The sequence below is a fragment of the Lemur catta genome, chromosome 21 (genome assembly GCF_020740605.2).
Source record: "Lemur catta isolate mLemCat1 chromosome 21, mLemCat1.pri, whole genome shotgun sequence".
Lineage (NCBI taxonomy): Eukaryota > Metazoa > Chordata > Mammalia > Primates > Lemuridae > Lemur > Lemur catta.
The window spans coordinates 18,419,031-18,436,254 of NC_059148.1; the positions used below are offsets into that span (position 1 = coordinate 18,419,031).

At 46.0% G+C, this 17,224-nt stretch overlaps 2 protein-coding genes across 2 annotated transcripts in view; both read left to right on the top strand.

Annotated features, from left to right (window-relative positions):
• Nucleotides 1-208: 208 nt before the first annotated feature.
• On the top strand, nt 209-8,136 carry LOC123625978 (claudin domain-containing protein 2-like). Its single transcript, XM_045534718.1, has 4 exons — nt 209-299; nt 4,904-5,023; nt 5,271-5,341; nt 8,092-8,136. Exons 1-4 carry the CDS (start codon nt 209-211, stop codon nt 8,134-8,136), a joined length of 327 nt encoding a protein of 108 aa, XP_045390674.1.
• A 1,377-nt stretch (nt 8,137-9,513) lies between these two features.
• CORO1C (coronin 1C) overlaps nt 9,514-17,224 on the top strand; it is a 71,278-nt gene continuing 63,567 nt past the window's right edge. Inside the window, exon 1 of the mRNA XM_045534623.1 lies at nt 9,514-9,683. The gene's annotated coding sequence lies outside the window, so the exon portion shown is untranslated. The remainder of the gene's footprint in view (nt 9,684-17,224) is intronic.

The window sequence follows — 17,224 nt, forward strand, 5'->3', positions numbered from 1 at the left end:
CAGGGCTGGCCTAAGTGGACAATAGAATGTGGCAGAAGTGACAGTGTGTGACTTTCAAAGCTACATCAAAAAAGGCATTGCAGCTTCTTTCTCCCTTGGTCTCTTGAATCTCTCAAGAGCATCCAGCCACCATGTCATGAGGACAGTCAGGCAGCCTGCAGAGACAACCAGAGGCCACCCACCAACAGCCAGCAACAGCTTGTCAGCCATGCGGGTGAACCGCCTTGGAAGTGGGAGTGGAGTCTCAGTTAAGATGTCATCTAACTGTGATTTCACCAGAGACCCTGAGCCAACACCAGGCAGGTAGGCTACTCCCACATTCCTGACCCACAAGAGATGAGAGATGATAAATGATTTTCGTGGTGTTTTTGTGTGTGTGTGTGTGTGTGTGTGTGTGTGACAGAGTCTCACTCTGTTGCCCGGGCTAGAGTGAGTGCCGTGGCGTCAGCCTAGCTCACAGCAACCTCAAACTCCTGGGCTTAAGCGATCCTCCTGCCTCAGCCTCCCGAGTAGCTGGGACTACAGGCATGCACCACCATGCCCGGCTAATTTTTTTCTATATATATTTTTAGCTGTCCGTATAATTTCTTTCTATTTTTAGTAGAGATGCGGTCTCGCTCAGGCTGGTCTCGAACTCCTGACCTCGAGCAATCTGCCCACCTCGGCCTCCCAGAGTGCTAGGATTACAGGTGTGAGCCACCGGGCCTGGCCGATTTTCGTGTTTTAAACCAACACATTCTAGGTGATTTGTTTCACAGCAATAGATTGCTAATAATACTGAATCAAAAGCCAGCATTCTTAAGATGTGTGATCTAGAATGCCATTTTTCTTCCCTTTTCATATCACCAGATTGTCAGTTCTTATTCTGACGTGGAACTGGCTTGCATGATCTAAGGTGATCTCCTGGTAGGAGCTCCTGTCAGCTCTGGAGATGCGAGGTGTTTGCAAAGCCCCACGTGTGACCGACAGCCCTTGCCATGCTGTTCCCACAGGAAGATTGGTTTTTGATTTGTGGCTGTGAGCACTTCCAGGACGGGATGTTCACAGCTTGTTACTTGGGCCCAGCTAAACCATCTAATAGCCCAAGCCAGGCAGCAGAGAAAGCCCAGCCTGTTATAATTGTTCCTTTCTCTGGATTCTGAAAAGCTTTCGAAGGAGTGTAAGCAAAAACATCTGGCCTATGAAAGAATACTTCGTCAGAGGCCATGCAACCGAAGTGAGGGTTATGGTGAGGAGGTCAATGTTCATTTCTACGGCTCACGTGCCCAAAACATTCCCCACGTGATATACAGACCAAGGAACCTACATGGGCACCTGGAGATGTATTCATTTCATCATTAATATGCTCAGTAAACATTTACGTAGCATCCTAGACACTGCTAGGCTTTGGAAAAATTCAAAGGAATGGAAGTCACAGTGATCTTCATGCTTGTGGTTGTTCATAGAGGCAGTAATCGGACTAAAAAGCCCACAGATGTAGTTTGAACTAGGTTCAAATCCCAGCTACACCACCTACATCCTGTGTGCCCCTGGTTGGGTTTCTGGACCTCTCTGAGCCTTAGTGTCCTTTTCTAAAAGGAGAGGAGAATAATAGTTCTTATCTATTTGGAATATTTTGAGGAATAAATGAGATATGCACATGAAACACTTAGTACCAGGCTTAGAGCATAGCATGTGTTCAACAATTGCTGAGTTTATTATTATTGGTAGTAAAATGTCCCAGGTGCCTTGCATGGGCTCATGTGACAAAATTAGACACATCCATATTTGAATGCCAACTGTGTGCATTGCATAAAAATATAAAAACATAATAAAAAATAAATAAAAAAACACACTATAGCAATAACTCAGCAATGTGGGTGTGGGGAAGGGGAGAGTGCAGGCTCTGAAGTCAGAAACACCATGTGGTTCCTCATTCTATAAGATATAGCTATATAATCTCAAGTTCCTTCTGCTCTGGAAGCCTTAGTTTCCTCTTCTGTAAAATGGGCATGACAATGGGGCCTATGTTCTAAGATTGCTGTGAGGATTCAATGAGATCTTTCCTATAAAGCTCCTAGCCCAGGAAGACTTAATGGGCTCTGTATGTCCGAGCAGCCAATTTTTTAGCCTCAATACTATTGACATTCGGGGCCTAATACTTCTTTGCTGGGGAGCATGAGAGGCTGTCCCATGCACTTAAAATATTTGGCAACATTCATGGCCTCTACCCACTCACTGCCAGGAGCACCCTCCTAGTTGTGACAACCAAAAGTGTCTCCAGACACTGCCATATGTCCCCTGGGGGGAGGTGGGGAAGAAAATTGCCCCTAGTTGAGAGCCACTGGTGTAAGCCTTTGTTGTTATTAATTAACAATAATTCCGTTTTCCTTTGAGGCTGAGGCACGTGATTTGTGAGGGGGGTGCTGGCCAGGTTGGGCTCTTGCAGACTGTATAAGCCGTTATGAGCTTTATTACCTCAATAATGAGATTTACATGGACGAGTGAGCCCTTTTTATGCCAAGATTCATATTTAAGTTTTGAAAAAATCTGCATGAGAGCATTATCTGGAAATTCTTCTAGCTGAAGTTCTATTGAGGTTGTCAAAGGGTGACCTTGGACCTAATTAGGGTCTTGATATAATACCTAGAATTTATAGAATCTCTTCCCCCTTTAAAAAACACAATAACGTTTCTGATTTCCAACTGTTGATTGCACGTTGCAGAAAAACGAGAGCAGGAAATACAGGGCAGGAAATGTGAAAAGGAAGCTTACCTATTGTGATGGTTAATTTTATGTGTCAACTTGGCTGAGCCACAGGATGCCCAGATATCTCATTAAACATCATTTCTGGATGTGATCGTGAAGATGTGTTCAGAGGAGATTAACATTTGAATCAGGGGGCTGAGTAAATCCAACGGCCCTCCCCAGCGTGGGTCATCCAACCTGCTGAGAGCCCAATGGAACATAAAGGCTGAGGAAGGCGTGTGCCAACTCACGCCTGTAGTCCCAGCAACTCAGGAGGCTGAGGCAGGAGGATGGCTTGAAGCCAGGAGTTCAAGACCAACCTGAGCAACCTAGTGAGACCCTGTCCCTAAGACAACTAAATACAAATAAATAAAAAAATGATTTTAAAGAACTTTTTTAAAAAGGCTGAGGAAGTTTAGATTCTCTCTCCCCCTGCCTGTTTGAGTTGGGACGGTCTTCTGTCTTCGGCACTCCTCGGACTTAGGCTGTCGTTCTTGAACTGGAATCTCCACCATCGGCCCTGTGGACTTTGGACCACACCACTGGTCGTCCCCAGTCTCCAGCTCGCACGGGGCAGATTGTGGGACTTCTCAGCCTCCATATTTGCACAAGCCAAAACTTTATGACAAATCTCTATCTATCTCCTGTTGGTTTTGTTTCACTGGAGAACCCTGACTAATACACCCGTTAATTCTAAATCCTAGGTCTCACAGATAATTTTTATTACTCTGCACATGCATGCATGTGTGTGTGCGTGTGGTTTATAAAAATGGAACATTGCTGTTTTCTGACCTACCTGTTTCCTCTAAGAGCACATCTGGAATGTCTTTACATATCGTTAAGTCACAAATGTTCTTCCATAAAATTCTTTTACTTTTCCTACTTAAGAACCTTCTGTGGCTTCCGGTGGCCTGGGAGTACTCAGCCTTCACCAAGAGAACAAGCTGAGGCCACACTCCGTGGTTCCTGTTGAACTGCGGTTCTTTGCCGGTGTCTTCTGGCCACGTAGAGGCCGGAGACCACAGATCTCATGAAGGAGGAGGGCAGAGGTTGGTACTAGAGAGTCATTCTTGCCTTCAAGATGAGGTACAGACATTTTTAGCTGTTGTTCATGCTCTGTAACGCCCAGCCTCAGTCTGGTGGTATCCCTTATTTATAGCATTTATAGCGTTCTTTCCAATCTTACCCATCTCTTCTTATTGGGTATCAAGGGTTGTTTCCATAACGAACAGTGGTGTGACAAATGTCCTTATACGTAGACCTCCTCATTATTCATTGATTCCGTATGTGCGCATTCATGTATTCACCAAAATTTATTTGTAACCCCAAAAGCAATACTCGGGGTGACTTTGCAGTCATTTGTGGACACGTGTATGTGCAGAGTAGGGAAACATTTGGGACCCCAATGTGCACATTCCCAGCGGAGGTTGAACAAGGCAGTGTTCTGCCTTTTTGTTTCAGCTCTTGTACTGTAAACGAGCATCCTGTCTTAATCCTTTGGGGCTGCTATAACAAAATGCCATAAACTGGGTAGTGTATAAACAACAGAAATTTATTTCTCACAGTTCTGGAGGTGAGGAAGTCCAAGATCAAGGCAGACTTAATGTCTGGTGGGGGCCCATTTCCTGGTTCATAGATGGTGACTTCTCACTGTGTCCTCACATGGTGGAAAGGGACAGGGGGTCTCCCTTGGGCCGCATTTATAAAGGCACTAATCCCATTCATGAGGGCTGTCCCTCAATGACCCAATCACCCACCTCCAAAAGCCCCCAACTCCTAATACCATCACCTGGGGCTTAGGATTTCAGTGTCTCAATTTTAGGGGGACAGAAACATTCAGACTATAGCATAACTTTTCACAGTATGTTTTGTGCTACATTTTTAGCATTTGTGTGCTTTTTTGGCTCTATTTCGCTGTTTCAAATAGCCCCCAAATGTGCTAAAGTACCGAGTAGTATTCCTAAGCCAAAAAGGCAGCTATGTGCCTTATGGGGAAAATACATGGCTTAGATAAGCTTCATTCAAACACGAGTTATCATGGTATTGGCTGTGAGTTCAATGTTAATGAATCATATAAATCAACCGTATATAATCCTAGCACTCTGGGAGGCCGAGGTGGGAGGATCACTTGAGGTCAGGAGTTCGAGACCAGCCTGAGCAAGAGTGAGACCCCCAGGACTGCTGCTGCTGATCGCCTTGACAGGCTACACGGTGAAGAATGCGTGGAAGAACGACCTCTTCTTCTCCTGGTCCTATTTTTCTGGGGGGCTGGCTTTACCCTTCTCAATTATCGCGGGTAACCTGGAAGCAGGAAGAGGGTGGAGACTGCCTAGACGACCCTCTCCCCCAGAGACTTCCCAGCTGCCCTCCTAGGAAACCCTACAGTGGCCCCCCCAGGAGCTCCTCAACACATTCCATTCCCGAATCCCCCGCAGACCCGGCAGAGACGCCCTTGGAGCCCCAAACCCCAGTCCCCAAGGCCTGTCTGGCCATCTGCCCCAGGACCCACCTTCCTCCACCCGCCCTCTGCTCCCCTCCACCAGGCTTATGCTTTCTGCTGGCAGACATGATCGTGCAGAGCACCGACGCCATCAGTGGATTCCCCCGTGTGCCTGTGACTGCAGCCTGCCTGGGGCAGAATAAAGGAATAGTTTTTTAAAAAAAGAAAAAAGAGTGAAAAAAGTGATAGCACACACACACTCCCGGTCACTTTTCACAGAGAAATGAAGACTTACGTTCACGCAAAAACCCATACATGAATGTTTATAATGTTTATAGAAGCTTTATTGATAATGACCCCAAACTGGAAACAACAAACAACTTAGATGTCCTTCAGTGGGTGAATGGTTCAAGCATGGTTCAAGGATATACCAAGTGTGGTATATCCACACTATGGAACCATACTCAGCAATAACAAGGAACAAAATATTCATACATGCAACAGAGATTTACGCTGAGTGAAAAAAGCCAATCCCCCAAAGTTACATTTATATCACATTCTTGAAATGACACAATTATACAAATGTAGAGCAGATGAGTGGTTGCCAGGGGTTAAGGAGAGGGTGGGTGCAAGATGGAAGTGGGTATGGCTATAAAAGGGCAACATGAAGGATCCTTGTGGTGCTGGAAATACCTTGTATCTTGACTGTATCACTGTCGATATCCAGGTTATAATGTACTATAGTCTTGCAAGATTTTACCATTGGGGGAAACTGGATAAAGGGTACACATGATCTCTTTGTATTATTTCTTATAGCAGCATGTGAATCTATAATTATCTCAAAATAAAAGTTTTAGATAAAAAAAAGGGCATCTGTCGGTAGCTGGTCAATTATTCAGCACTTTTCCAGTCCCTATTTTGCAGAAATAAGCACCCGAAGCAGTGAGAATCAAGGTTCATCAATGTAGGGTGAATTTTAATATTCCCCAGGCTTTGTCCTCTTCTGTCACTCAATTAGGGGTCTTGACTACTGAGATTACTCTAAGGGCTTCCAGTCTCATTTATTTAATACTATTATTATTAATGCTTCCATGGGGCTAATTCACTTAGCTTCCAGGTTACCCTGGCAACCTAAAACTAATGTCCACATTTGGTACTAAGAGATACCAGAAAAATGATTTGCTAAGGAGCCTCCGGATGCAGCTCCCGCTGTTTTTGCTTCTTCAAACACGAGCAAGCACCTGTATCATGTAGAGCCTGGAATCACTCTTATTTTTTCTGATCATTAAATTCCTCTCCATCTAACATCTGTCTTAGGCCACTTTAAAAATCACCAGCTTTTGAGAGCCTAGAAAGAGTCTCAGGCTGAGTGTGGTGACTCACATCTGTAATCCCAGCACTCTGGGAGGCCACGGCGGAAGGATCAGTTGAGGCCAAGAGTTCAAGACCAGCCTAAGCAACATAATCTCTACAAAAAATAGAAAACCTAGGTAGGCGTGGTGGCACACACTTGTAGTCGCAGCTACTTGGGAGGCTGAGGTAGGAGGGTTGCTTGAGCCCAGGAGTCTGAGGTCGCAGTGAGCTATCATGATGCCACTGCGTTCTAGCACAGGCAGCAGAGGGAAACCCTGTCTCACATACACACACACAAAAGAAAAAAAAAAAAAAGAGATAGAGACTCTCAAATCCAGCATCTTACCTGATCTTACCTGGACCTGAATCCCTTCATTTAGGACCAGATTGGAAAGAGCCAAGGTTTCCTTCAGGCCCACAAAGGGGTGGCTGGAGATTCAAGAACAGGGAAATGATGGGGTTTGCTTCCAGCAAAGGGTTATGCATTTTTCCTGCTGTTTCTGGGAGTAGCAGTTCTCAGCTATCACATTTGGGGCAGGTGTCGGGTAAGGTGATGTGGCATTGCTTCTGCTTTTGGATGCATCTATGAAAGGATCACCTCCCCCAGCTCAGGGATAAAACTAGGAACCGAAACAAGCAGCTGGAAGGTGAAGACCTTGGAATCTTTCTTTCTCCGCGTATTGCACGGTTGCTTTATGGTGGTGTCATCCAGTGGGGGGAAGTGGTGTCATGGGAAACTTTACTTCTAATTTCATCATTTAAAGAACTGGGGGAAGGGAATCACCATGTTTTAAGCACCTGCTGTGTGCTGGGTACTTTGCCATGTCTTAATTCATTGAATCTGAACTCCTGAATCTTCAAAACCACTCCCTGACATAACCATTTACATGATCCCCACCAGGAGAGTAGGGCTCAGAAAGCAGAAATGACTTACCCAATGTCACACGGGAAGAGGTGGACCCTGAATTTGAACCCAGGTCTGTCAGAATGCAAAGTCCTTGGTTTTTCTATTCTCTCTTGCTGCCACAGAGGCACTTTAGTCTAAGGACTAACTGGCCAAGAGTGTTAGGTTCTGCAATTAGACAGATGTGGGTTTTACCTGGTTTAAGCCGTGTGACTTGGGCAAGTAATTTCGCTTCTTTGAGTCTCAGTTTCTTCACCTTTATAGGTAGGGATTAAGAATTCTTTCTATGGCCACAGGATTATTGAGGGATTTCAGGAGATTCTGCATGTAAAGCACTCAGATAGTGCCTGGCATATATAAGTGATGGCTAAATGTTAGCTATAATCTGTTTCCAAAAGTAAGTCACTTACTCGGTGGTTCCCAGTTGCAACGCAAAGCACTTTATCAACCTTCAATTTCCCCAAACCGTGCAGAACCCACTGCTATCAATGCCCTTGTTTAAAGATGGGAATCGTAAAAATAGTGAATTGTTTTTCAGCATTGCCATATGGCAGGCACTGCACTGGGTGCTTTAACACATTCGTTTATCTCATTTAAATGAAGAGCGTGGCAAATCTTGCTGCAGAAAGGGTGCTGAGTCCCTCCCATTAGGAGTGGCTGCTTGAAGGCAGAATGTAACCCATCCTTTCATACTGTGGAGGCAGGGCAGTAGCAGCAACAGGTAGCATCTGCTGAGGGTTTATCACAAGCCAGGCACCCTTCTAAGTGCAATACTAACATGGTCTCATGGAACTCTGTGAGGAGGTGTTGCTATTATTCCTATTTTAGAGACAAACTGAACCTTAGAGAGCATAAGTCATTTGCTGTGATAGCTGTTTTAGTTCAGGTGGACCTTGGTTTACATAACACACATTTCTGAGACTCATGCTTAAAATGAAAAATCCCCCTGTGACTTGCAAAGATGCCTTGCTTTGGGAAGTCAGCAGCCCCACCTCTCAGCAGGCCCGCCCTGTCAATTCAGTTCCCCAGGCCCAGTTTCCCCAAATCTTGGTATTTCTGAGCTTGGTATTTCAGGAAGGGGCTCTGGATATCAACAGGACAACTTCTTCACGACGAGGATCAGGAATCTCAGGCCCAGTTCCAGAAGGAACCGCCCCAAGTCACAGTCTGACGGCAGATCTGGGACTGGAATCCCGGGCTCTGAGTTTCAGGCCTGGGACGCCCAGCTGTTGAGGGACTTTGGCCAGGGAAAGGAAGGGAGGGACTCTGCAGTTTCCATTTCCTCACCTGTGAAATGGGGTCAATCCCGGGCCATCTTTGCGTCGTTGCTGGGGTCACGTGGGTGTGGCCCAGCCCAGGGGAGGCCACCCTGCACCAGGAACTTACAGGCAGGGATGGAACGTCGGGAGTCCCCAGAGGTGGCAGTGGGAGGGTGAGACGGGGCAGGGGCGGAGCTTCGAAAGCCAGAGGCGGGGATTCGCGGCTTCGGGGCGGGATTTGCAGATGAAGCGTTTAGACAGATAGTGGGCGGGGCCTAAGTTGCTGCCAATAGCATCGAGGGTCCCTGGGCGGGGCTTCTGGCAGTCTGGGCGGGGCTTCTGGCAGTCTGGGCGGGGTTTTGCGGCGCCCATGGGCCAGTTCTGAAGCGGAATTGGGCGGGGAGCTGGGCTCAGGGAACTGGGAGGCGGGCTTCAGGGCTTGGGTGGGCGGTGGGCGGGACTCAGGGGAGCCGATGTTCCGGTTTTAAGGGACTCGGGGGAATCTTTGCGGAGCCAGGGACTGTGGCTCGCTGAGCCAAGCGGGTCAGTGGGCGGAGCTCTAAGAACCCAGCTGCAAGTTCTAAGCGGCGGTGGGCGTGGCCGGAGGCCCCTGTGGGCGTGGCCGTCCGGCCACTCAGATGACTGGAGAGCGGGGCGTGCGCTGGGGCACCGCCCTCCTCCTCGGCCCACCTGCATCCCTCGGCGCGACCAGAGGGGCGCTAGGGAGGGCGAGGCGTGGAGCGTCGAGTGGGAAGCGGGCTTCCCCTCCCGGAAGTGGGCGTGGCGCGGCGCGGCCCGGCGGCCCCGGTTGGGCGCGGCGCGGCGCGGGGGCGGGGCCTGCGCGCGGCGGCGGGGGCGGGGGCGGCTGCCCGCGCCCCTCCCCCGCGCGGCGCTCAGTGCCAGGCGGGAGGCGGCAGCGGTTGGAGGCTTCGCCCGGCTTTGCAGCGGGGACTTCGGCGGCGGCGGCGGCGGCGGTGGCGCCTTAGGCACCTCGGCCCTGGTGAGCGGCGCGCGCTCGGCGGGGCCGCTCGGGAGCGAGCCGGGCGGGCGGACCTGTCCTCTCAGCATGTGGCAGCGCCCGCTGACAGGAGCCGGCGGGGCGAGGGGCAGGGCCGGGTGGGGCAGAGGGCTGGGGCGGGCGCGCGGGGCGCGGACCCCCGGGCCGGTGTGCAGGGGCTGGGGATGCGGGCTGCTGCCGGAGGCTCGGGGTCTCGGGGGCAGGGGAGCTGGGACGGAACCAGGTGGCCTGGGAGAGTGAAGCGGGGACCCTGTGGGGAGGAGGCTGCCCAGGGGAGGGTCTTAGAGGTCCGGACCCCTCCTGGCCGGGTGAGGAGTCGCGGGGGATGCGGCTGCCCAAGGAAGGTTTTGGGGGACCAGGGACCGCCTGGTTGGGTGAGGAGAGGCTGCTGGGGTCTGGGGCGCAGAGCCCGGGGGCGCCAGGCCTGGGGGCGGGGTTTGAGTCGCCCCGGGGAGCGGGTGGGTGAGGGGTGGGCAGGGGCCGGGCTCACGTGGGGCCGGGGCGAGCTGGGCCCTGCGTTGGGAGGGGCGAGGGCGGCTGCCTGGCGTAGGGGTTGCCTGGCTTTGGGGGCGAGGCCAGCTCTGGGCCCCGAAGGTCTAGGTTGGGGGCCAGGCAGGGCGGGGCAGGGCTGGAGCCGGAGTAATGTGGGTGGGGGCGGCCTGGGAAGAGGCTGAGCCCGGCCGAGGGAGCAGAGGGCTGGGACTGGCGGGGGGGTTGGGCGAGGAAGAGCGAAGCAGGAACGCTGCAGGGTCGGGGGGCCTGGGGCGTCCGAGTGAACGGGGTGATTCAGAGGTGTGTTCCCCTAATAGCGGGGCAGCTGGAGAGGGACGCAGGAAAAAGCAGCTAGGTGCAGGTGGGGTTCCGCTGCGCCGAAATGACTGAGGATGAGGTCAGATGTTGAGGGTGGAAATGCAGGAACCAAGCTCTCCCGCCTGTCCCCACAGGCGCCCGCTCTCACCAGCTCTCCGTCTCTCAAATGATTTGAATGTGTTGGGGGAAGTGGCAGGCTTCGGGGAGAGCCGAGAAGAAAGGGGCTTCCTCTTGGAGGGAGGCGCTGGCCCTGCCATCCTTTTTTGGGAGTGTTAAAAGGATTTTGAACGCTGGAAAAGGAATCGTAGGCTTTACTGCCTCATGGTTTAGAATCACATCCTATATTTGGCCTTAATGTAGGCTGCCCTTGTTTTGTGGTGTCTGAAGTGCTTGCTCTACATGTTACAAACGTGGGATTCAGAGTGAGAAGCAAATTGCAAGTTGTTCATCTCCCCAGGGAGAGCAAGATACAAAGGCTTTTCCTTCCTATAAGACATTTAAAAAGAATTGAATGTAGTGCGTGTTTATAAACTGTGTTTATAAACTGGGTGGCAAATATATTCACTTTTGGGGAAATAGTTATTACGAGATATTGGGCTGTGTTACCACAGCCTTCCTGCCTGGGATTACATTCTAAAACAGTACTTGTAGGGCTCTTAGTCACTCTATATAATAATGCATCTCATTGTCCTTATCTGGCAGAACGTTCTCCTGACACCAGGGCCTGCTAGAATAGACAGAAACATGATTAAATATAAGCAGTTGCTTTGTACCGTCTGTTCAATTGTAAAGGCAAATAGATATCTGTTTAATATTAATTCACTTTCTGCATTCCCCGTAAAACTGCAGAAATGCACAAAATCTATTTTGGACTTGATTCTATACATTTTAGAAGACTGATTTAAGGAAACTTTTTTTTTTTTTTTTTTTGGCTTTAGTCATAATGTTTAGATATGAAGCCTTAAGTAGTAAATGGGTGTGAGAGATTGCATAAATAAATAGAGAAAAAGTGAAATAAAACTGAGAATTGTACCTTAGGTCTTGAAGTGCAGTGTTTTTTTATATATTTTTTTTTCTTTTCTTTTCTTTTTTTTTTTTGAGACAGAGTCACGCTCTGTCACCCTGGCTAGAGTGCCGTGGCGTCAGCCTAGCTCACAGCAACCTCCAGCTCCTGGGCTCAAGGGATCCTCCTGCCTCAGCCTCCTGAGTAGCTGGGACTACAGACTTGCACCACCATGCCCAGCTAATTTTTTGTATTTTTATTAGAGACGGGGTCTCACTCTTGCTCAGGCTGGTCTCAAACTGAACTCAAGGAATCCTCCCACCTCAGCCTCCCAGAGTATTAGGATTACAGGCGTGAGCCACCGCGCCCGGCCCTGCAGTGTTTTATAGTAGATGATAGTCATGTGTACTGTGGATTGAACGAAGATTTGGCATAAAGGTCAGGTACACACCTTTTTGACAAATCTGGAACATATCTTGTTCACATTTGTTTTTGATTACTTATGGAAGGTACATTAAAGCCTGATGAATAGATACATACCAATGAAACATCACTGCACACAATATTGAATTTTTCACGATCATTTGTTACTTTGCCTGCAGATTGTGCTAATCAGCATTTATGTCTATTTATGTGTAGTTTAAGATGAGATTCATCATCAGTGAATAACAATTTTTAAACACTGTTGGGTTTTTTTGATATAAGTTTTATGTTTAACGCATCTGTCACTTCTGGGATCCACTCCAACCATGAGGAGGAGAGTGACTCTAATGCCTATGAGATGGAATGTTCCAAAGGATAAATTATCAGTTCTTATTAATAGTTATATAAGTGGGAATGTGGAAGATTCAGTTCTTTATGATGGCAGAATATTCATTTCTTAATATTTGGATTTGTCACACCGTGGTACTTTAGAAACAGATATTATTAATTAGGCTGTTTTACCTTTTTCCTCTCTTCAGGGGTAGAGCAATAATAAATTTGAGTACTACTTTCGTATTCAGAGTACAAATCCATATGGTATAACCTCTTAGGCTGGTTTTCCATTTAATGACTTCCCTGTGTTATCCTATCCCTAAGTTTTGAAAACTCTTTTCTGACACTTTTATGTCTTTTTAAACTTAAAATCCCTTTTCTGTATTAAACATGGAATTCTTCATGAATATTTCAGTATGACCTAGTACCTAGAATGTTAAGTAATAGGATCTCTCTGGGTTTTCATTGCCCTAGTTCAGATCCTTTAAAGTGAGTGAACAATATTCTCTACTCCTTCCTGAGCACACACTTTGTATTTGAGCAGTGCATAATGGAATTTTTTTTTGTTTTATAACAGCTTTATTGAGATGTAATTCATGTACCATATAATTCACCCATTTAAAGTGTATAGTTCAGGCCGGATGTGGTGGCTCATGCCTATAATCTTAGCACTCTGGGAGACCGAGGCAGGAGGATCACTTGAGGTCAGGAGTTCGAGACCAGCCTGAGCAAGAGTGAGTAATCCCAGCTACTACTTAGAGTAAGAGCCCCTGTCTCTACAAAAAATAGAAAAATTAGTTGGGCATGGTGGCATATGCCTGTAGTCCCAGCTACTTGGGAGGCTGAGGCAGGAGGATTTCTTGAGCAAGACTCTGTCTCAATCAATCAATCTTAAAAAGTGTACAATTCGGTGGTCTTCAGTATACAGTATTCACTGAGTTGTGCAGCCATAACTACAATCAATTATAGAACATTTTCATCATCCTCAAAAAGAAACCCCATCCCGTTAGCAGTGCCCCCTCATCATACCCTTCCCTCCCCAGCACTAGGCAACCACTAATCTGCTTTCTCTATGGATTTACCTATTTTGGACATTTCATATAAATGGAATCATACAATATATGGTCTTTGTGTCTCACTTCTTTCTTTTACTTAGCATGTTTTCAAGGTTTATGTATGTTGTATGTATAGTACTTCATTCTTCTTTATGGTCAAATAATATTCCATTGTATGGATATATTGTATTTTGTTTATCGTTCATCAGTTGATGAGCATTTGGGTATTTCCCCTTTTTGGCTTTTATGAACAATGCTACGAACATATATTTTCATTTCTCTTGAGTATATAGCTGGGAGTGGAATTGCTGGATCATATGGTAACTCTGTGTTTGACTGTTGGAGGAACTGCCAGACTGTTTTCCAAAGCAGCTGGGCCATTTTATAATTTTCACCAACAGTGTTTGACGGTTCCAATTTCTCCATATTCTCACCAACACTTGTTATTCTCTATTTGATTCTAGCCATCCTAGTGGTATCTCATTATGGTTTTTACATTTTCCTAATGGCTAATGATGTAGAGCATTTTTTCATTAAATTAGTGGACATTTGTGTATCTAATCTTTGGCAAAATGTTCAAAATGCTTTGCTCATTTTTATTGAGTTGTCTTTTTATTGTCATTTTGAGAGTTTATATATTCTAGATACAAGTACCTTGTCAGATACATGATTTGCAAAAGTTTTCCCCCATTCTGTGAGTAGACTTTTCATTTTCTTGATGGTGTTCCCTTTGAAGCACAAACACTTTAAATTTTGATGATGTCCAATTTTTGCATAATGGAATCTTACTAGTTACAAATAATTTAGACCTTAAACCATATCTCATCAGTATTTTGGTTATAAAAATTAAAAGCCAAATGTGAAAGGGTGAGGGAAAAATTTGAGTTAATTCACTTTAGGATAGGCTATAGATCAAAAATGGTTCATCAGGGAGCATGTCATTGGTCTGTTCATATCCACCGGTGGCTTACACCCCATTGTTCATGAAATAAAGTTCAGACTTCTTAATGTGGTTGTGGATTAAGGCATGTCTGATTTCAGCCTGCTTTATCTCTCACTGTTCCCCTTCCGATGTCTTCATCTCAGGTGCCACTCCCTGAAACGTCTCAGCTTTCAAATCTGTGATGAGCTTATTACTCCACCTCCTTTCCACTTTCTAGTTCCCACTTGTCCTTTGGGATTCAGTTCATGAGGCTTTTCCTCCATGAAAACTCCTCCTCCTCCTCACAGCCAGACTTTGTCCCTGTCCTCATGGATCATACATTCATTGCTATTGTCTGCTGTTGTGAGTGAATTTGAGTTTACAGTCTGAAAGGTGCCTTTCCCTTGAAGGCAGAAGGCAGCAGAGAACTTCTTGGAAGGCAGACTGAAATTTTCTTATTCACAGTTTGGTCACCAGTGCCTTTTGGATATTCGCTGAATGAATAATTATTTATTGAAGTTAACTGGAAAGATTCTGAGGTCAGTGGGTTTCTCTGATTATTATTAACATCTTTATTGACTATATTAAAATAACACAAAGGACAGGGGTAATTCCCTTCTGCCTTTCTGGCATCCAAGTCTAGCTCTTACCAAAAAAGTGCTCAGATGTAAAAACCAAGTGTTTAAAACATTTTTCCCCAAGGGCAGAACATTCTCGTCCAGGTTCTTTCTTCTTAATGAACAGTAATGACTGGCGCCCAGCCTTCTAAGTAGGGCAGATGGCCAGGGAGCACATTTAGTTTGGTATGATTTAGCCACACCAAATGCATACAGGCCAGCCTTACTGGTCTTGGGTCAGTCAATAGTGGAACCTCCCCTGTGCACTCATGAGAATGGTTGCAGATTGGATTTTAAGGGCATGTACTTGTTTTCGTTCTCTCGCTTCTCTTGGAGCATCTGACTCAAGTTAGTATTCCTTAGTTATATTTTATGTTATGTTCATTTTTAATGCTTTAATTATTAATAGAATATTTCACTTAGGATCTTCTGAGAATTAGGAGAAACCAGTTGGCCATTTTTGGGTACATTTTCTTCTTTTGTGTTCATTAAAGGTTGAATTGTAGCAAGGTAGTAAAGAAGAGAAGAAGAAAAATAAATTTCAAATTTCTTGTTTGTCTAATCAGGCTGAGTGAGCTATGAGTACCTTACATAGTTTCTTGCTCTGAGAGAATTTTGTGTTTGGGGGAACTGAGGCTGTGGAGGTGCAGGCCTTTACAGCCACACGGAGCTGGCTTTCACTCTGGGGTCTACTTCTCACTAGCTGTGGCTTCACCAGGTACCTCACCTCCCTGAGCCTCATTTTCCTCTTCTGTGGTATGCTGATGCTAATGGCTACTTTAGAGGGTCATTGTCAAGATTAAATGAGGAAAAGTATGGAAAGTGCCTAATGCAGAGTAGATGCTGAGTACATTCCTGTTCCCTTGCTCTTCACTCTGAAAGGTCTGTTAATGAATGGAACTGGGGAGAATCAAATAGAGTACGTTTAATACATTTTACTGCTGATGTTAAGCTATTAAGGTATGAGTTCCCATTCCCACCTGAGGATTTTACACTTTGAGTCACAGTTGAGTCACTGAAGAGGGAAAATAATGTCTAATTTTAGGATGAGAACATGGTGTTAAAAATGAGGCAGTGTTTTTGCATCTGTCTGAATTGGAAATGTCTATTCAGATAAGCTTCCCTTATTCAGGCTTTATGTATTCAGTCTGTCTGTCTGTCTGCCTGCCTGTCTGTCTGTCTGTCTATTTTAAGGACAAGGGTTTAGTTCCTGGCAAAAGATTGATCATTTTAGGGTTTGGAAGGAGATTGCACTGCAGTGCCTGAGATACTCATCTGGTTATAATGTGACTGGCAGTGTTGTGATAAAGTGTAACATTCTGTGTGGGAAGAGAGCCTCTGTAGTTTCATGGGATGTGAAATTAGGCCTGTCATTTGAATCTTACGTTAATAACAAAAATCAGTTCCATTTGCTGCAGTAGTGAGAAATTAAAACAATGCAAAGGTGAGTGTGAAAGAGAGAAACTACAATATAAATGAGAGCAGAAAGTTTTATGTATTATATAACTGAAGGCAGTAACTTCACAATACAAATTTATTTTTTCCCCTTTGGGCATGCAATGATCTACATTTCTTTTTTAAAAATTATGAATGATAGATCATGTTAGCACCAGTATTTCATCACTTTTTAAAGAACATACCATTTTAGGGGCGTTTGGGAGATTATTTATTTCTCAGGTCCAGAAGTCCTCAAGTCCTCATTCCTGACGGTCTGTGAGGATCAGCTGTCCACCTTTATGAACATGGCTGCCGGGCCCTGAGCTCCCTGGTGAGTCTGAATCACAGCCAGAGCAGGAAGCGCTGAGCACCTCGTGTTACGGATGGATGGGGGACTGTGGTCACAGGAGCTTGAGGGACTTGCCCAAGATCAGGAACATAACTGTCCCTTCCCTCCTTCCCCTCAACCCACCTCCACCTCATTTCATGTGTAGTGTGAATTCATTTTTATAGTTGGTAATGTAGATGTGTTGTATAGTGTGTATTTTTTTTTTTCAAACAGTGTGAATCTGACATGGCTTTCCCTTTTAGTCTTTGACCCAGTGCAGCAGTTCTATTCTCTTAACCTTTCACTGTGGTCTTTTGCCAGATCTGCAAACTGAGCCTGTTCACAGGGTTTGTCTCTTCAATTCATCACCACAATGGTAGCTAGTACCTGTGTTGCTGTTGTTGTTGTTATTTTTCCACACATATTCAGGTTGTGCATATATTAAACTGTGAAACTTGGCCCGGCTTTTCAAGAGGCTTTTTAGATGCATTTTTGGGAAATTTGAAAATACATGCAATTTCTTAGCTAAGCCTTTGGTAGTCTTGATTTTCTAGTTTTAATGTAAAGTTCCTCGGCAATCTTTTATTGATCCCTT